This window comes from Armigeres subalbatus, chromosome 3 (assembly GCF_024139115.2).
Source record: "Armigeres subalbatus isolate Guangzhou_Male chromosome 3, GZ_Asu_2, whole genome shotgun sequence".
NCBI lineage: Eukaryota > Metazoa > Arthropoda > Insecta > Diptera > Culicidae > Armigeres > Armigeres subalbatus.
In genome coordinates, this window is record NC_085141.1 from 176,982,678 (window position 1) to 177,004,099 (window position 21,422).

Genomic DNA, 21,422 nt, shown 5'->3' on the forward strand with positions numbered 1-21,422 from the left:
GCGGTACGTTATTTTTGAATGAACCCTATATAACACTATTACAATTATCTTGAGCTCAAAAATTCTTCAGTTGTTTACCTTTTCCTAGAGACAAAGTAGAGGCAAAATTGAATTCTAATTCAGAAGATGAACCAAAACCTTGCTCGGACAAAATACGGATTATAATACATGAAAATAGCCTTAAGTCAAATGTCATTTTCATCCCTGATTTTTCTTCAGAACTACACTGACAAAAATCCAATCATATCCATTATGTGTGGCACACATAAATTTTGACTATAGCATTTCCCACATAATGGCTATGTGAATTCGCAGCATATATGTGAAATCACACATAACCCTTATTAACTAATAACCTTTATGTGGATTTTCCCATAGTGGGTGGTTATTAACGCACACATAACATTTATTTGTAAATTTCTTTAGATTTTTGCCAATAAAAATGTGTGGTTTTTTATTAGTGTATGAAAAGGAAAGAAATAATAAAATATTTTCAAGATATAAACCCTTTTCAATTGTTATTCTTGATTAACAAAAGTATGTTCAGTTGCTAAATTAGGCAAAACTTAATAACAAATTGAGTTTTTTTGGATTCTGAGATGATTATGACTTCGCTGATTTAGTTTTGGATGAAGACACTGAAAAAAATCATTTCGGATAAGAAAGAGTTTTTGTTAGAAAAAAAACTTTTTTCTGTTCTCAAATGTGCCCATGTTGCGATGTATGAACGATTGTTAGGGAACATAATTATCTATCGTGAGACAATATTTTGTGCAAATTAAGAAGGATGTTTTTTTGCAGATCGACTTTAAATTTGTAAAAAAAAATCTATTTATGATTCCATTTGGATTTTGTATAATATTTCTATACAATTCAATTTTAAAAACTATGTGATGTATCTTTTCGTGACAAAGTCTACATGTCCAGAAAATTTCATTGAAATCTGAAAGGTGCTGCCAGCGCCGAATACGATTTGGCGCGGAATGCGTCAAATGCGCCGCCAACTTTTTTTTTTGTTTTCGCGGATGGTGTTTCCAAAGAAACTCTGTTTTACGAACATAATACGTAGGGGAACTGTTCCGATCTCCATCTCACTGTACATATATCCATCTCATCGCTAAACAAAGAAATACGGCACCAAATTCGACGCTTCTTTTTGTCAACATGCGTGCTCACTGCTGAAAAAAATCACAAAAATGATAAACAAACCCAATTCCTTTCCATTGCTTTGTTTTTGATGGGATGGAAATAGGAGCTATGAGATGAAGTGGCGAACCGTTCCCCTACTTACTTGATACTTGATGGACTACAGCTCTTCGATGAACCTACGACGAATGAAGTATCCTTCTCCACTGGACTCGATCCTGGGCCAATCGCTTCCAGTCGCCCTGAACATTGAGCGCCCTCAGGTCCTCTTCAACTGCAAGAAGCCATCGTGTTCGCGGCCTTCCACGAAGCCTGCGGCCTCTTCCGGGTTCTCTACTAAATATTATCTTCGCTTGATGTTCTTCCGGCATACGAACAACGTGATCAGCCCACCGTAGTCTGCCGTGTTGTATAAGCTTAATAATATCCAGCCCTTTATACACCTGGTACAATTCGTGATTCATGCGACGCCGCCAGATACCGTTCTCCTGTTTACCGCCGAGTATTGTCCGCAGCACCTTACGCTCAAACACTCCGAGAGCTCTCCGATCAGCCTCCTTTAACGTCCATGTCTCATGGCCGTATAAAGCCACCGGAAGAATCAGAGTAGTATACAGCGCGAGTTTTGTTTTCGTTTGCAGACTACGGGACTTAAGCTGGTTACGAAGTCCGTAATAAGCCCTATTTGCAGCTGCAATACGCCTTTTCACCTCGCGGGTAACATCATTATCGCACGTCACTAATGTTCCAAGATACACAAATTCTTCTACCACTTCAAATTTTTCACCATCCAGCACCATTTCGCTACCACCACCACTAAGACGATCCCCACCGATGAGTATCCAAATGAGTGTCTAGTATAGGAACGAAATGCGTTCATATTTTATTTATGGACTTGTTCTCGCACCGGTTGTTTCTATCAAGGTTGTTGAAGCGCAATCATGCTTCGCACCGGTGGTGAATATCCGGTTGCTATTGAGGCAAACACGGAAATAAATAAAATCAGGAAAAAAATATTATTTATTTTCAAATCTTTCAGAACGCGCTCCAACTTTTGTAGTATAAATATGTGCGTAATGCATTTTGTGATTATCAGATTAGCTAGATACACATCTGCTAGGTGGCGCTAGCTTATATGCAATAATTTAGTGAGGTGGATATCTCGAGATCTATAAGACTTAGAAAGATTTTGTCTTCTACAAAGTTGTTCCGGTAGCCATAACATTTATGATGGAGACTAGTTTAGTTTGGAATTAAATACGCATAGCGGCGCTAGTGTACACTGAAAACAATCTACACGATCATGCTACTGTTTTCACACGTGAATTTTCACTACATGGCAAGCATACTGAAATAACGTGTAAATCCAGTCCCCAACGTCAAAAAATTTAACGTCCAATGTTATAGAAATCAATGAAGAAAGAAAGGGAAAAACACGTTAAATATGTATGCAATGCTTTTGCATAAAATGGCAGAATGCTTCTCGTGTATTTTTCATCGTTTAAAAAAAGTATATAGTAATTCGATTATACTAATAAAACACTTCCAAACTGTTGACTCAATAAACATAATCATTTATTGACAAGAACGAATGTTTTTTACACGTTTTATCAAGATTTTATACAATCATATATGTATTTTCTTCTAATGCAACGCATTTCCCTGGGTTTATTTGACTCTGGGTAGCCGAAAATTTGGCAATTTGTTTCGATTTGGTGCCGGAAAGAAGTAAAATAGAGAAATCACTCCATTTAGGCGATGACGATTTGGGGGTACTCTTCTTTTATCCTCGAAACCCTGCGCGAAGCATTTATTCCGAATATGGAGTTCAAATTAATCTGCAAATACAATTACTCTGTGTCATGAACTTTAGATTAAACGCATTTTACCTTACCTGTGTATTTTTAATTGAAGCTTTGTAAACTCATAATTATTTAGAAATACATATTACATTTTTCAACTTCGTGCTTTAATGAAGTTTTTAATTTTATATCCTGACGGCAAACAGACACTTCTTGGCGACGTCATGTTATTTATTTTCACCACAATACATGCTACGTTGAATGATGTCCAAAACACGTTATAATGACTAGTATTTACCACTGGTATTAATACATTTTCATTTTTTGTGACTTTAACGTGGAATGCTAGTGGAAATGTCGGTTGATAAAACACGTTCGATTCACATGGAAGAAAACATTTTATGAGCGTGTAGAATATTTTCAGTGTATGAGAAATAACCTGTTAGGTTAAATATTTCTAAATCCGTTAGAGTTAGAAAGTGGCCGTCTTCTACAAAGTTATCCGAATTATCTGTTAGGTTGGTTATTATGTAAGATTTAAAAGGGTAGTCAAAATCAGAAGTTTAGTTTGAAACCGCAATACTCGTTGGCGCTCGAGTTTAGTCGAATCGAGTCAAGTACGAGACACTGAAGATGGCCTTACTGTAGAAGTCGAGATAAGTATCTGTCAAAGGTACAACCAAGTGGTGGAATTAAATGGAATTGCACGAACTCGTCTTATGGCCTCGCTTATGGCAAGTTACTTTGTAGAATACGGCAATATTCTGAAAATTCCAGATTTTGAGATATTTACTCTATCAGTTTATTTCTTATACACTAGCGCCGCTAAGCGATTGTGTTTAAAACTAAACTTGCTTGCATCATGACGGTTTTCACCACCCGAACAACTTTGTGGAATACGGCAATATTCTAAAAATTTCAATATTCTAAAAATGTCTAACCTAGCAGGTTATTTCTTATACACTAGCGCCACCAAGCGGTTATATCTTAATCTAAACCTGCGTTGGTCATAATGGTTTTGACCACCCGAACAACTTTGTAGAAGGCGGCAATATTCTATTAATTATATATTTTGAGATACCTGACCTATCAGGCTATTTCCAATATACTAGCGCCGCCAAGCGGTTGTATTATTAACTAAACTTGCTTTCGTCATGATGGTTTTAATCATCCGAACAACTTTGTAGAAGACGGCAATATTCTTAAGATTTCAACTATCGAAATATCTAACCTTTTAGGTTATTTCCAATTCACTAGCGCCGCCAAGCGGTTGTATTTCAAATTAAACTTCTTTTCGTCATGATGGTTTTGACCTCCCGAACAAATTTGTAGAAGACGCCAATATTCTAAAAAATCCAGATTTCGAGATATCTAACCTATCAGGTTATTTCATATGCACTAGCGCCGCCAATCAGTTGAAATCCAAACTAAACTGACCTCCATCACAATGGTTTTGATGATGAATAACCGAAAAAAAATTCAGAAGGCGGCACATTTTTTATTTATGCGTTACTCTTTATTTCCGTGTGATGGTTTGGCAACGGTTGGAGCGGGTCGCCAAATTTGCCAACTCGCTATTCACCGAAGGTTGCGTTTACATTTCCCAAACCCGTTTACCAACGACCGGTGCGAGTTCGCGTCATGATAGAGGTTGCTATTTTGGCTTTATTTACGCACTGGTGGGGATCGTCTAATGAACCCACGTTGAGTGCCAGCGACCACGTACTTCGTTTTGCTAGTATTGATCGTGAAACCAATCCTCGCTGTCTCCCTCTTAAAAGGCACAAAAGCCTCTTCCACGGCACGATCAATTCCGATAATATCGATATCGTCCGCAAATCCCAGGAGCATATGCGATTTTGTGATAATGGTACCGCTTCTTTGCACACCAGCTCTCCTAATCGCTCCCTCGAGCGCTATATTGAACAGTAGGTTCGAGAGTGCATCACCCTGCTTTAATCCATCTAAGGTAACAAATGACGTCGATACTTCATCCGCAACCCTTACACTTGATTTCGATCCGTCCAACGTTATACGAATCAGCCGTATCAGTTTCGCCGGAGAACCATGCTCAAGCATAATTTGCCATAATTCATTCCGTTTCACTGAATCGTACGCCGCCTTGAAATCAATAAACAGATAATGTGTCTGCAATTTGTACTCCCGGAATTTATCAAGGATTTGTCTCAGGGTAAACATTTGATCCGTAGTTGATCGGCCCTCACGAAAACCTGCTTGGTATTCGCCGACGAAGGACTCTTCAAGCGGTCTCAATCTGTTGAACAGAATACGGGACATAATTTTGTACGCCGAATTAAGGAGGGTTATTCTTCGGTAATTGGCGCACTCCAGTCTGTGCCCTTTCTTAAAGAGAGGGCAAATGAGGCCGTCCAACCAGCTAGCAGGCATTTCCTCGTCTTCCCATATTTTCGACATAATATGGTGCAGAACTTCATATAGCTGCTCACTGCCATGTTTGAGAAGTTCAGCCGGGAGCTGGTCCTCCCCGCAGCCTTATTGTTTTCCAGCTCTTTAACAGCTTTTTTAACCTCATCTAGTGTAGGTGACTCCACAGCTTGTCCATCGTCGCTAATATTTATTCTTTTCACCGATGCACCGTTTTTTGCTTTTTCTTGCTTTCAGATGTATTCAATCTATTCTACAAGCATTCTAAGTAGTTTAAACAGTGACCCATTCTCACCCCCATTTTACCCATTGTCACCCCCGACGACGGTATCCAAATTCTCGGCGTATTTTTCTGCGTGTTGACAACGGTACGTGAGCTGAAATTACTAAACTATACGTATTATATTACGAACATAATACGTATAGTTTAGTAATTTCAGCTCACGTAGCGTTGTCAACACGCAGAAAAATACGCCGAGAATTTGGATACCGTCGTCGGGGGTGACAATGGGTAAAATGGGGGTGAAAATGGGTCACTGTTTAAACTACTTAGAATGCTTGTAGAATAGATTGAATACATCTGAGGGCAAGAAAAGCAAAATATAAGACCTTTTTGAACGATTTTGCTCTACGACCTCCAAACTGCCGGTGAGAGCGATGACCCATTTCACCCCCAGACCCATTGTGACCCCCGATGGCGGTACACATGATTTACAATGCAATAGAGTTTAAAAATTGCTCTGATAAGGCGGGATCAAATTTTATTGTTTTCTCATGTCTCCGCTCACCTTAACATTTTAACAGCACACCGAATCTTTATATACTACTCCCCATCGTTTGCACTACCGCATAAATGGATCATAATAATCCATCGATGGATCATAATGATCCATTTTGAAATATGTACAACAATCATTAAATACTATTTTTATTACATAGGGTAAAGTGCCCAATAGTGGACCCCCAACCAATAATGGACCCTCCAGCCATTTTTGCATTATTACAGCATAATGTAAACATTTTGCTATGAAATTCCATCGGGAGAACCTACCTTACAGTTCTATGATTTGATTACATGCATGGAAAATGCTATGGAAAGTAAAACTAGATTATTTTTTACAATTCTATAAAAAATAAACACGAGAGTGTCCATTATAGGAATATTTTGGGGGGTCCATAATAGGGAAGAAGAACGTCCCGAAACGGAACATAAAAATCAAATGAAGTGTCGACTATAGGGAAGCAATTTCCTATTATGGACCCCCAGGGGGTCTACTATAGGGCGAATTCAGCCAGACTTTAAAATGTTAATTTCAACGAACAACGTTGAGTATTTGCGTGTTTCATGTACGTATCGTGAAGAGGAGATGCAAAGCTTGATATTAGATATCACGCAGAATTAATATTTTAAAAATTTCCACTCCTTATGCCAAGAAGAGCAAAATTTCGCTACTAGGGGGTCCACTATTGGGCATTTTACCCTATCTTACGTATTGCTCATAAAAGAATAAATATCACAAATAGGTAGCAAATTAGTATAATATGGGACAACTATGCTTCTATGGACGGTATATTCCGAGACAATTGCTTCCGGAGGTTCTGAGTAAAGAATATGTATGTTATTCAAGTGTATCAATTGACCACAAACTATGGAGTGCTCTGAATGAAAAAAAATAAGGCGATATAAGGCCAAAGCCAAATTTAACTTCGAGTTACAATTTGTACACAATCCAACACTTGACAACTATTAAATACTGGATATGCACTGCATATGGTTCGCCTGAACAACAAACATAAATCCATGCTCAAATGAATAATATTTACAAAAATAATGTAAATCAAAATTGCATTTAAAAATGGTTTATTGGAATCTTTTGTATTGTCCTCCAAATAGATTGGTATGTAAGTATCAAGTTTGAATAGTAAATTCAGAATATAAAACTCCAAACGATAAGAGCGAAAACCAAAACCTAATGCTAATCTGAATCATTTACCCTGTCAACTGTATCGATTCCAATTGTTCCAAATTTAATTTCTTCGGTTTGCCAAATTTGTCCTTTTGTAAGCTTTACAGAAATATTTACATAAAATTGGTATAAAAAGTGTGTTATATTTGAGAAAGAAATTGTGTAAATTTGTTATGCAACATATCGTAAAATAACAAAAACAGAGAATAGACTAAATTAAACAAAAAAAAGATGCTAATCCAAGTAAGAAAGTAATATCCGTTCTTTCAGTAATGTGATATTTACAAAAAAAACATAAAAAAGTGCTAAACCCGTACCAATTGACTCAACGGGTCTAATGAACCAAACAATTAACGTAACTGAGGGATTTTGAATGAAACGCATCATAAAGCTATCGAAAAAACTTACCCTCTTTCACGCAACGAGCGCAGTTGAGTGTTGTTGAGTAGTCGCGGCTCGCCCGTGCCATCTGCCGCGACTGCATCCAGCTCGTCGAACGGCGGTGCAATGAAAAGATCACGCAGATTGATCGGGCGTAACTTCCGATTGGTGCTGTTTGTATTGTTGTTGCTAGCAACGCCTATCCTGCCCACCGTTCCCCCGCCTTCTCCTCCGCCATTGCCGACACCACCTCCTGGACTGGTTGAGAGTGGAGTGGGCAAATCTATGTGAAGAAAAAATCACCACAATTAATCCATTTGGGTAAAAGCATTATTGTATCGATGATGGCTCACTGATAGGGAAAGTTTTCCAGTGGTACAGAAACTGCTCGGCAACGGCCTTGATATGCTCGATCAACTGTTCTACTTCGGGTGGCGCTCCAATGAGATTTATTTGGAAATGTACCGGTTCTTTCTCGGGCGGCAGCAATGTGTTTGGACGTACAAGGGCAGGTGCCGCGGTACCCAGGGGCAGGGTTGCCGTATCACCAGTCTCCATCGTTACGATCTGATTGGCTAACGGGTGTTCGCATCACATCATTGTCGTAATGGAACTAACTTTGGGTACGGAATCGATTCTTTCTCTCGCGCGCGCTTTACTAAATTACTTCTATCATCTTAAGGTCTACAGCTGCCCAATGCATTCCTCCATGTCTATTTGCGATACGTTTTCCGATTTCAGTGGCCAAAGGATGCTGTAGAAAGAGATAAATAAAAGTTAGGATGTATTTTAAGTTGGATTTAAGGTAGAAAGCTAGAAAGCATGGGAAACAATGTTAGGAGTTAGGACACAGTTTTAAAACACTATGTAAATATAGGGAGATTCGATCAATTCTGTCAAAATAAAATTATGAATTCGTCATATCAATGATAACCGTATATCATTTGAAATACATTTATTTATTTATTATCAGACTAAGGCCGGAGTGGCCTGTGCTGCACATAAAAGTCTTCTCCATTCAGCTCGGTCCATGGCTGCACTTCGCCAACCACGCAGTCTGCGGAGGGTCCGCAAGTCGTCCTCCACCTGATCGATCCACCTTGCCCGCTGTGCACCTCGCCTTCTTGTTCCCGTCGGGTCGTTGTCGAGAACCATTTTCACCGGATTACTGTCCGACATTCTGGCTACGTGCCCGGCCCACCGCAGTCTTCCGATTTTCGCGGTGTGAACGATGGATGGTTCTCCCAGCAGCTGCTGCAGCTCGTGGTTCATTCGCCTCCTCCACGTACCGTCCACCATCTGCACCCCACCATAGATGGTACGCAGCACTTTCCTTTCGAAAACTCCAAGTGCGCGTTGGTCCTCCACGAGCATCGTCCAGGTCTCGTGTCCGTAGAGGACTACACCGGTCCAATGAGCGTTTTGTAGATTGCAAGTTTGGTACGGCGGCGAACTCTATTCGATCGGAGCGTCTTGCGGAGTCCAAAGTACGTACGATTTCCAGCCACAATGCGTCTCCGAATTTCTCTGCTGGTATCATTATCGGCGGTCACCAGTGAGCCCAAGTACACGAATTCTTCAACCACCTCGATTTCGTCACCACCGATAGAAACTCGTGGTGGGTGGCTTACATTGACCTCTCTTGAGACCATGAGACCTCTCTTCCTATCATGTACTTCGTCTTCGACGTGTTGATGACTAGTCCAATCCGTTTAGCTTCGCTTTTCAGTCTGATGTAGGCTTCCTCCATCCTCTCAAAGTTACGTGCCATGATATCAATGTCGTCGGCGAAACCAAATAACTGGACGGACTTCGTGAAAATCGTACCACTCGTGTCAATCCTTGCCCTTCGTATTACTCCCTCCAAAGCGATGTTGAATAGCAGACACGAAAGACCATCACCTTGCCGTAACCCTCTACGCGTTTCGAAGGGACTCGAGAATGCCCCTGAAACTCGAACTACGCACATCACCCGATTCATCGTCGCCTTGATCAACCGTATCAGTTTATCCGGAAATCCGTTTTCGTGCATTAGCTGCCATAGCTGGTCCCGATCGATTGTATCATATGCGGCTTTGAAGTCGATAAATAGATGATGTGTGGGCACGTTGTATTCGCGGAATTTCTGCAATACCTGACGTATGGCGCGAACACCTGGTCTGTGGTAGAGCATTCACCCATAAATTTTGCCTGGTACTGCCCCATGAACACTATACTGGCCCAGGAAACAAAAATTTGTGTAATTCCACGGGGCACCCCCCAGGATTGTGTTTTTGGATGAGAAAATCAATCTCTGAAAATTTCAGCTCAATCGCTTGTTGCATAAGCTGGCGCATTTGATTTGAAGTTTGTATGGGGATTTCAGCCAAAATGTATGAGAAAATACACCTCCGTCACTCATTCGATCTGGAAATTGGTTCTGATTGCTCGATTGACCTCAGAATTGCAAAAACGGCAGTTGGTATGCTACAGAACAATTTCACAGAACATTGTATGATGATTAAATGAACTTTTATATAGGTTTCAGCTGATGCGATTCGATCAAAAAATCCAAAAATACGCAAATCAGCTCCTAATAAATCACCCGAAAACTGATTTTCTCACCCAAAGACACAATCCTGGGGGGTGCCCCGTGGAATTCGACAACATTTTTTTCTCCCCATACTAATCTGGGCCAGTCTAATGAACACTCTTGTAATTGGTGTTATTCGGCTACATAAAATTTGGGAGAGTACCTTGTAGGCGGCGTTCAGCAATGTGATTGCGCGGTAGTTGCTACAATCCAGCTTATCGCCCTTTTTGTAGATGGGACACACGACACCTTCCATCCACTCCTGCGGTAGAACCTCATCCTCCCAAACCTTGATAATCACCCAGTGCAGCGCTCTAGCCAGTGCCCCACCACCGTGTTTAAAAAGCTCTCCTGGTAGTTGGTCAACTCCAGGGGCTTTGTTGTTTTTCAGCCGGCCGATCTCCTCCTGGATTTCCTGGAGATTCGGAGCTGGAAGTCGCATGTCCTGCGCGCGTGCTCCTAGGTTCATTACCATACCGCCACCGTAGTGCTGCCGCCACCTTTGGATCACCTCACGCTCGTTTGTAAGAAGGTTCCCGTTTATGTCCTTACACATATCGGGCTGTGGCACGTGGCCCTTACGTGAACGGTTCAACTTCTCATAGAACTTTCGTGCGTTATTAGCGCGGTACAGTTCCTCCGTCTCTTCACGGTCTCGATCTTCCTGCTGGCGCTTTTTCCTCCGGAAAATTTGAAATACATGTACAACACAAAATTTTGACAAGTAATACAAGTAATAATTTGTAAAATAAATTATTCAATTAGTGTATGAATTAAGCGAACATCATATTCCACCGTATATTCAATTTTATCAGCATTCGTACCAATCGTACAAACATTTTCTCGTATAATAATCAAAAAAAAAAACAATGGATCGTATGTTTCGTTAGATAAAATTCAACATCATTTCATGAAAATAATTTCAAGTCAAATACGTTCATCATAATTTAGATTTTTTTATTGATGGCAAATAGTATATTCATCTGTAATATGAAACCGAAATAGTAGTTTGTGCAACAAGTTGCAAAAAGATGATTTTTTCAGCACGAGTTGTACGTTTATCCAACGAGGCTTTCCGAGTTGGATAAATACTACGAGTGCTGAAAAAACGAGTTGCACACGCTATTTTTTGCAATGACGAAAAATGGACTTTAATTTGATAAATCTGTACAAAAACTGTACAGTCTTTTTTTTTATCTTTATTTAAGTGTTTTTTTAATTTTAAAATTAAGTTCATCACTGACTGTACATTCTAATTTACTCAATTTATTGATGGTTAACAGGTAATTTTGAAAACAAACCCCAGAACGCCACCCCAGTCCCCAAAACGCCACCGTACGGACTGCGCTTCTGGCGACTGGCAAGGGTTTGGTGGAGGGGCTGGGAATCGAACCCATGACCATTCGCTTATGAGGCGAACGTGTAGCCAACTACGCTACGGGACCCCCCGTTTGTTGTAGATCTCACGTTATGAAAACACTCAATGGTTAATATACAAGCAAATCTCTGTGAAATCACGATTTTTTTTTGTATTTTTTGATTACCCTGAAATTTCGAATATACATCCTTTAAGGTCAAAAAACATTATCTGCATCATTGGTTTGCCATTTTAACTCTGGTGTAACTTTTGACAAGGGCCTAAGCAAAAACACCTTGAACACTTTCAAAAAAATATAACTTGAAAACGGCTTGTCCGATTATTCTGGTTTCTATGGCAAAGTTTCAAGGAATCAAAGGCACTATGTGAAAAAATATACACTGTGAAAAAAAATATTCAAATATTGAAAATAAAACTTAAAAATCGATTGTCTCAAAAAACGAATGATGGACAAAAAAGTTATAGTTTTTTTTTTAAATAGGTTGGTTTCTCAAAAATGGTTGAAATATTATGTACGTTAAATTTCCAATGGAAAAGGTATACGTCAATTTTTTTCTACGTGCAGCCGTTTCTGAGATACAACGGTTTGAAGATAAAACGAACCGATTTTTTTTTAATTTCCAGTATTTTTCGAATGTCTTTCAAATGTATTTAACATAGAATCAAATGTTACTGAAATCTTCGATATTTATTGTCCAATATGCTAGTATTGGGGCATTGGTTGGTCATTTTCCTGGTATAGGGTCATTTTCATGCAAAGGGGCCCTCCTTAGCCGTGCGGTAAGACTATGCTGAGGGTGGTTGGGTTCGATCCCCGGTGCCGGTCTAGGCAATTTTCGAATTGGAAATTGTCTCGACTTCCCTGGGCATAAAAGTATCATCGTGCTAGCCTCATGATATACGAATGCAAAAATGGTAACCTGGCTTATGGTAATGGCTTAAAAACCTCGCAGTTAATAACTGTGGAAGTGCTTAATGAACATTAAGCTGCGAGGCGGCTCTGTCCCAGTGTGGGGATGTAATGCCAATAAGAAGAAGAAGAAGGGTTGTGGGATACAATATCAAATAATTTATTCTACGAAATACAACCTCAGGGTCAACTATTTTGGGAAAGAATCTTTCGACCATACTAATGTTTGACATATGTTACAGCGGCAGGCTTTTATTCAATATTGCACATATAGTCGAAAAACATTCGAAAAAGACTGGAAATATATGTTTTTTATCTTCAAACCGTTGTATTTCAGAAACGGCTGCACTTGGAAAAAAAATTGACGTATACCTTTCCATTGGAAATTTAACGTACTTTCGTAAAATAAAAATAATATTTCAACCAAAACTAACTTGTCATAAGACGAGTTTGTACAATCCCATTTAATTCCACCACTTAATTGTACCTTGACAGATACGTATTTAGACCTCAACAGTAAGGTCGTCTTCAGTGTCTCGTACTTGACTCGACTTCGAGTCAAGTCGAGTCAAGTACGAGACACTGAAGACGACCTTACTGTTGAGGTCGAAATACGTATCTGTCAAGGTACAATTAAGTGGTGGAATTAAATGGGATTGTACAAACTCGTCTTATGACAAGTGAAGACATTCCACTAAAAAGCTCAATACAATTTTCTTAACAAAACCAACTTATTAAAAAAAACTATAACTTTTTTGTCCATCATTTCTCCATCATGACCCATAGTGCAAAATAATACATATATTATCTGCTCCAACATATCATAAAATAAAAAATATTGAAAAATTCGTTTTTGAGAAAATCGATTTTTAAGTTTTATTTTCAATGTTGAATTTTTTCACATTGTATATTTTTTCACATAGCCCCATTGATTACCTAAAACTTTGCCGAAGACACCAGAATGATCGGACAAGCCGTTTTCAAGTTATATTTTTTTGAAAGTGTTCAAGGTGTTTTTGCTTAGGCCCTTGTCAAAAGTTACACCAGAGTTAAAATGGCAAACCAATGATGCAGATAATGTTTTCTGGCCATAAAGGATGTATATTCAAAATTTCAGGGAAATCAAAAAATACAAATATAAATCGACCTTCGATTTCACAGAGAATTGCTCATACCGCTTTTGCTAGCAGCGCCTCAAATATTAAAAAAAACAGCCGAATCCCTGCGATGGGGTGTTGTTGCAGAGAGAACCCTTCACATATTAAGCGTATCGTTGCGTCGGTCGGATTCAGCCAAAGTCCAAACGAGTAATGTTGCTACTCGTCAGAAACGATTATCGCATTCTTTCCTCAGCTCGAATTAGTATTAGTTAGCGGATAGTTTGCATTCATTAACGGGATTATTTTTTTCAGCGAGCGGGATATTTATTAGATGCACTCCAAATGGATATGTGCGACAGTTTCGTAGTTTGATTTGGATACTAACGAGAGCTGCGATGAATTGTCGTGAATAAAATTGGGGTTTGAGATCATTATTTGCAAAAATAAGGAAAGTCGGATACAGAAATTCTTCTTAGTTGATAGTTTGTCAACGTTAAGATGAACGTCATTGAAAATCAAAAAAGCTATTATACTGCCCATAAATTCATAACAGTCCCATGTTTGCTTGATTTCCTATCGTCATGGGACTGTTATGAATTTATGGGCAGTATAGCACTTTAGTTTTCGGATACTCTATGTGTAACAACACTACACTACGATATTACGCACATCTTACCACTAGAAGTTGCAGTGAAATTGAAAGTGAAAGGGTCGTTCCATTCGATTCCCTTATATGTAGGTATGTTGATGGCTCCCATAAATTGGACATTGAGTAGATGCGGTTGAAAATAAACAAAAACATCTCTTGACTGAGTAGAAACGCTAATTGACTTATTTCTTTTTTAGTAAATTATATGTGTATGTATTTTCAATAAGTCTCGGGTATCAAGAGTTCAAATATAACTTTTTCTTCTTCTTTTTTCTTATTGGCATCACATCGCCCACTGGGACATTGCCGCCCGTAAAGTTTGATCAGCACTTCCACAGTTATTAACTGCGGGGTCTCTAAGCTTTGGAGCCGAGCATCTTATCGCACGGCTAAGGAAGACCCTTTAGCCAGGGCTTCCAATCCGGGAAATGATTTCCCGATTCCCGGGATGTACACATTAGTTTCCCGAATTTTCCGGGAAAATAATATACTAAAATATTTTGAATTCATTTTCTTATTTTTCAAATTTGATGATAACTAATTTTGTGGTATCAATTATATGTTTGAATCATATCTTCTCACCATATCCCATAAAACTTCTGTTTAAAAACATATTTCGCTCTCAAAGTAAATTCTTCTTCTTCTTCTTCTTCTTCTTATTGGCATTACATCCCCACACTGGGATAGAGCCGCCTCGCAGCTTAGTGTTCATTGAGCACTTCCACAGTTATTAACTGCGAGGTTTCTAAGCCAGGTTACCATTTTTGCATTCGTATATCATGAGGCTAACAACGATGATACTTTTATGCCCAGGGAAGTCGAGACAATTTCCAATCCGAAAATTACCTAGACCGGCACCGGGAATCGAACCCAGCCACCCTCAGCATGGTCTTGCTTTGTAGCCGCGCGTCTTACCGCACGGCTAAGGAGGGCCCCTCAAAGTAAATTACACACCATATTAATGAAGTTGCTAATCAAATGCTGGGTAAAACGTACCATTAGTACTTCGCGTACCTGAAGGAATAAAATAGACATATCGTGTCTATCCATCTCCAGACCATCTCGCGGTCCTTAGCCTCTTACCCAGCAATTCCTATTCCTACCTCCTCGTGGCTCTAGCCGGGATACGAGCAACCTTAGGGAAGATTGCGTAACCAGCCCCGGTGGGAACTATGGTCGTATGCTGACAAAGAAGTGGGGTTTGCTCCTTTCCGAAGGTGCAAATCTTACTGAGCGTCTGTTCTCCATATTAGAGGCGGCTGATCATCGTCCGAGTGCCAGCGAGGGACTCTAAGTGAAACTGTGCACCATGGCCCACCGGAAATAAGGAGGAATGAATCTCCGGAAATTTAGGGGCTTTGGTGTCATGTCAGGCTCTGCAAGATAGGCTTTAAAAAACTTACGCAACGAATAAGTAGCAAGATAGTACGAACCGGAACAATCGGCGGAGACCACTGCGACGAAAAGGGACTAACGATTGGAAACTCGGTTCGTGGAACTGCAAATCTCTCACTTTCATCGGGAGCATGTGAATACTCGGCGATGTGCTCAAGGACTGTGAATTCGGCATCGTAGCGTTGCAGGAGGTTTGTTGAAAGGGATCAATGGTGCGAACGTTTAGAGGTAATCATACCATCTACCAGAGCTGCGGCAACAAACACGAGCTGGGAAGAGCCTTCATAGTGATGGGCGATATTCAAAGGCGCGTAATCAGCTGGTGGCCGATCAATGTGAATGAGAGATACAACCACAGACAAACAGACGTAACACTGAAACAATTTCCATCGACCATGATTTCAAGGGCCATTTTAAATCCAATTGATTGCGAGCTCCACATATAGAGGCGCTCGCATCGTATACCTTCTTGACATTTCACACTAGCACCTTCTGTTGACATTGTTGTACTTGATTTCATGCACGCAAGAGCCGATAAACTAAGCGATGATTTTGTCAGGAAATTGTTCTAGCAGTTACGTCTGTTTGTCTGTGGTACAACTATTTTGTACGAGAAAGGCAAAAATTACCATGTGGCTATGGCCACATCAAACCTTTACCGAATTTTCATTGTTGGTATTATCGAACATAACAAAAAAATTATCACTGAAGGAAGAAAGTTTCCCAAAACATTTTGTTGTGAAAACAGGCCACTAGAAACGCTGTAAGAAAATAAAAATGGCACCCTGTTATTATTATAGGTGACTTGAACTTTACCTTACTGAAGATATGACTCATCAGCACGATTTTTTTTATCGATGCGATACATTCACTGTTTAATGTAAATATTCCATAGATCATTGATATATGGACCGAACGTGTTACGATGTCGACCAGCACGCAGAACAATCGCGTAATGATGAGCAAATCATTTAGCAAGTGAAAGTTTAGTTCGCGTCCGATCGTGTTTCGACCAGCACGCAGAACAATCGTGCAATCATAATAATAAAGATTTAGTTCTTTGCAGTGGCGTTTCCCTAATCTCAATCCACCTGTGCACTGGACTTAAATTTAAGGATTTTTTTTGTATCATTTTTTGTGGGCTTCGTGGCCGTGCGGTTAGCGACGTCAATCGCCTAGACGCATGTGCTGTGGAGTGTGGGTTCGATTCCCGCCCCGGTAAGGAGAAAACTTTTCGTAAAGCGAAAGCTCTCCACTGGTCCACTTGGTGTTGTGTAAATGTCCTGTCCGTTGTCTCATGCTAGATGTTAAGTGTTCAGTCTGTGCGACCACTGGTCGAAGACGGTGATTCTGTCTTTTTTATCAGTGCACAGGTAAAAAGTGAGGTTACGCGACGCCACTGTCTTTGTGCGGGTGAGTAACTTATTCAGCATTCATTTATTTAGCTTCCATGACGCCACAATACACGGTCCGCATCTCCCCATCCTCGAATGCGCCCACGCTCGCCAAGTTGTTCTGTACGTGTTCAGCCCACATCGCTCGCTGCGCTCCACGACGTCTCGTACCTGCCGGATCAGAAGCGAGCACAATCTTTGCAGGGTTGTTGTCCGGCTTTCTTGCAACATGCCCTGCCCATCGTACCCTTCCGGCTTTAGCTACCTACTGGATGTTGGGCTCGCCATAGAGCTGGACGAGCTCGTGGTTCGATTCCTTCGCCGCCACACACCGTCTTCTTGTACACCGCCAAAGATGGTCCTAAGCACCGTCTCTCAGATACTCCAAGTGCTTGCAAGTCCTCTTCGAGAGCATTGTCCACTACCGATCTTATCAGGTCTTTTGTACATGACACATTTGGTGCGGTGGTGAATCTGTTTTGACCGCAGTTTTTCCTGGAGCCCGTAGTTAGAGGTGTGCTGCCGCGCCACGCCACCGCCGTCGGCATTTTTGCATCAGCGCACCGCCATTTAACATTTGTCACGCTGGTGGTCTATAATTTTCTACGCCAATTTGAAGATGAAGTCGGCAGGATTTTCCGTGGAAATTCCGAAGTATCAGTGAAATTTCCGTACAGTTTACAAATATAAAATCGTTTGTTGGTAAGGCTGAAAGTTGTTTGTCCTAATATCACAACAGGCGACGTCTGAACAGACGTTCATCTTGATGCGTGCAGCTCTGTCAAACATTTGACAGATTCTCCCGTTGAAGTTTAGAGAACATCCTCATAAATGCAGAAAAAAAAACTTTAAGAAATTAACAAAAAACAATGTCCACGCTAATTCACGCGGCGCTTAAAAATGTTAACGTGCCTTGTTTTGAATTTTTTTACGTGAAACCTAACTTTTAAAAATCTTTTATTTATTTTTGTTGTTGCCGACATTCCACTTGCAAGGCAGTGGCAAATTGCCACCAATGTTTTCCCGCTTGCAAGGCAGTGGCAACCTGGCAACTATATTGCCACCAATTTTTCAATGTTTCTGAACTGTTTAATGTATATGAAACATACATTTGAGTTTAACATCATGTAAACATTGTGTCTTATTATTGTTTTTGTCAATTTATTGTTTAGATTCGTCTGCCTTGTAACGGGTTAAAGGAATTCCCGATGAAAGTGCGGCCGTAAATGTAAATCCGTGATTCTCGCGACAGCATTTTTAAGATCCGTGAATATCGCGACTGAAAAAGATATTCCGCGACATGTTCGCGAAATTCATCAAAAACGCGAGAATCGCGAAATCCGCGACTGTTGTAACAGACTTGCATATTGTATCATTATTATAACTGAAAAGTTGAAAAAACAGTATGTTTCTTTCACAATGGTTTCTAGCATGATTTAAAAAAAACGTCGTATGTCAAAAAAGGGCTCTCTTAGTTTACTTACAAAGCCATACTAACATCTGCTGACGTGAAAATATTGCAAAACTAGATTGGATATTAGTCAAAGAGAGAGTAATGAAAGAATCTCATTTGGACATTCGACGTTTTCGAAAATCATGCTAGATTAGAATGACTTACATTGACTACAAATAATAGTTACTCAAGAATTACAAAAAATGGATCATTATGACTATGACAAATAATGTTTGTCACCTTGAATCATTTTGATTATTGAATTTCCCGGCTGGTTGAACGATTTCCCGGATTAATCCTGTTTTTTTTTTTGGGCGTGTCCGATGCCCTGTTTTTCCCGCTCCCGCAGTTTTTTTTTCGACTGTATGGACGCCCTGGGAACAATCCTTCACAAGCTTGTTACAATATAGGGAGGCTACGTTGAAGCAAAACAATCCCAGACATCGTTCCGTGGAAAGCAGCATTCGATAGCACATCCCACATTGCAATGGAAAGTAACACGACGAAACACGCTTTCTCGACGCATTTACTGGACTTGATTTGGCGAAAAAAAAATATCAGGAATCCTTGGAAGCTCATCATTTAGTGCAAGAGAAAACAAAAAGTGTCCCCAAGCAATGGTGAAATGACTTGTTTTTCTATCGTTAATCGTTGCTGATCTTCTTCGTACAGCTGGAGGCTCGAGGCTACCAAATAATTGGCTGCTTATTTTGGTTTAATTGTGTTATGTCTAGTCGAATGTAAATTGCCGTCAATTCTGTCGCCTAAAGGAGCGGAAAATAATATAGTTCCTTCCAAGAATACTGTCTAGAAGAAATAGCTCATGTAGAAAATACGGAATCAATTTACCCAGGCCAATACATCGGTAGAAATAATATGAAGAATCCTTTACTATTTACACTAAACTAAAGGAATTCAAACATCCATAATCATGCAGCACACATGAAAAGGAGACTATTGGCCGCTAGCTTGAAAAAAGCCCTTGGCAAGCAATCATATCAGATCATCATCATGATTATTGAAACAGTTGAAGTAAAGTAAAATGTACTTATTACGTAAGGGATTTTCCTGACTTTTAAATCTTTCCACTTCCAATAGTGAGATTATTGTTAAGAAAATTATTATTGGTGCGGCGGAAGGCAAAAGGCCAGCCCGCCTGACCCACTTAACCCAACTTGAGTTACCCTTTCTACTAATGCCTCCCAGCATTACTTCTGGGGGATAGGCAGTACTTAATGTACTCGCTCATTCACGCTCACACAGGTACTCATCCCGTATGAGTCTTACTTGGGTGCTCTCTCTAACACACCCTGACACTCTTTCTGACGCACCATATGAGTCTTGGGCTTGACGGCAATGGAAACGGTTTAGCGGGTCGGGGATGTAGTCCTGCCTCCCTCGTTTGCTGTCGGAGGTGGTCTCTAACCCCGCACTTCCTGGACAACTCAGGATGTTTGTTGAGCAGAATCCTCTCCATTGCTTAGGAAGAAAAAAAACCATATGAGTCTTACTTGGATGCGCACTACTGACATACCATGTGAGTCTAACTTGGGTGCTCACCCTTTACGCACCATGTGAGTCTAACTTGGGTGTTCACTTTACCACCTGATTCACGCTCTAGCACACAAATCAGAGACTTATTTGTACCTTAATCGTCTTCAGTGTCTCGTACTTGACTCGGCTTGAAGAAAATGATCGCAGCTTACGCACCATTTATACTATGCGTAGGTATCGTATTAACTTATCTAGGTACACTTACTACGGTGCTTACTTCTACTCGCTTGTTGCGCTTAATGCTTAAAATAAACTTGAAGAGCCAGGAGCTACCTTTTCCCTGATCAGTGATCTTGGGATTCACTATTATAGGAACAGAAGTTATCTAGTACCACTATTACTTGTCCATGTAGCAGTTAATGGAGGAAGCGATTTTGAAAAGAAAACAATAAAAAGAAAGAGCAAGTCTCTCACTTATCATCTCTGTATACATATACGATATGTAGCATACCGCGAGAAACTTTTTCGCAAGCTGTCATGATAGAGAACTGATTCGGGATGTTATACCCCATGATAAATTTCTTTTAAAAAGCTCCAAATTCGGGGAGCACTGGCTCTAATGATGCATTTCAACTTGTTCTACACAGCTGTGCAGTAACACGAGCACGAGGTTGGACTTTTCTTATACTGTGCATTAAGTGTGATTCACAAAATAAAATGTAAAATCGAAATATTCAGTTATTTTTTTATAAAAACTTTGAATCACTCCTTTTCCAAAACCATTCGAATAGTTTAGCTTGAGCTTGAGCTTGATTGACTGCTCGTAGTTGCTACTCCATTATGACCAGATCAGCTGTTCTTGCACAGGGAACCAACAGATGTTTGCTTGGGACTAGCACACATCTTCAATGTACAAGTACTGGTGATCTCATTTGTTGGCGCCTGCCACGTCAGAATGCAAGTCAATGTAGGGAAGGGGGAGAAAATGATGATGCAATCACTCGCCCACTACAAGCCGAATATACCTCTGCACTTGCCACGAGTTCATGCGGAATTTGTTGGAATTTTTGGGTTAGGTTCGCGAGAGGCAGAGGTCCGTCTTGGCTGAGACGAGACCTGCAAAGACGCTGCTTCTTTTCTCTTGTTTTGACACTTGTTCTTCTTTTCATCACAGTTGACCATCGAGTTTCAACTGTTTACTCGACTGTTTCACCTAAGCCCCAGGTGGACCCTTCTGAGCACAATAAAAGTGTATCCAATTAACGAAATAGTTAATTCATTTTCATAAGGATTTTTATACCGGGAACAAAACACAGGTTTATTACTGATTATTAACAAGCTAAACGGAAGGTTTGGAATACTCGTTAAAAGTAAA

General features: G+C 40.2%; 1 protein-coding gene across 2 annotated transcripts in view; it reads right to left on the bottom strand.

The window, feature by feature from the left end:
• LOC134220457 (uncharacterized) overlaps positions 1-21,422 on the bottom strand; it is a 75,826-nt gene that overhangs the window by 22,788 nt on the left and 31,616 nt on the right. Inside the window, exons 2-4 of one of the 2 annotated variants that reach the window (XM_062699514.1) lie at positions 8,056-8,456; positions 7,730-7,985; positions 7,349-7,420 (exon numbers count right to left, since the gene is read on the bottom strand). In XM_062699514.1, coding sequence (XP_062555498.1) covers positions 7,349-7,420; positions 7,730-7,985; positions 8,056-8,260 — 533 coding nt within the window. In that variant the 5' untranslated portion in view covers positions 8,261-8,456. The remainder of the gene's footprint in view (positions 1-7,348; positions 7,421-7,729; positions 7,986-8,055; positions 8,457-21,422) is intronic. The other variant, XM_062699515.1, reaches the window with a different exon arrangement.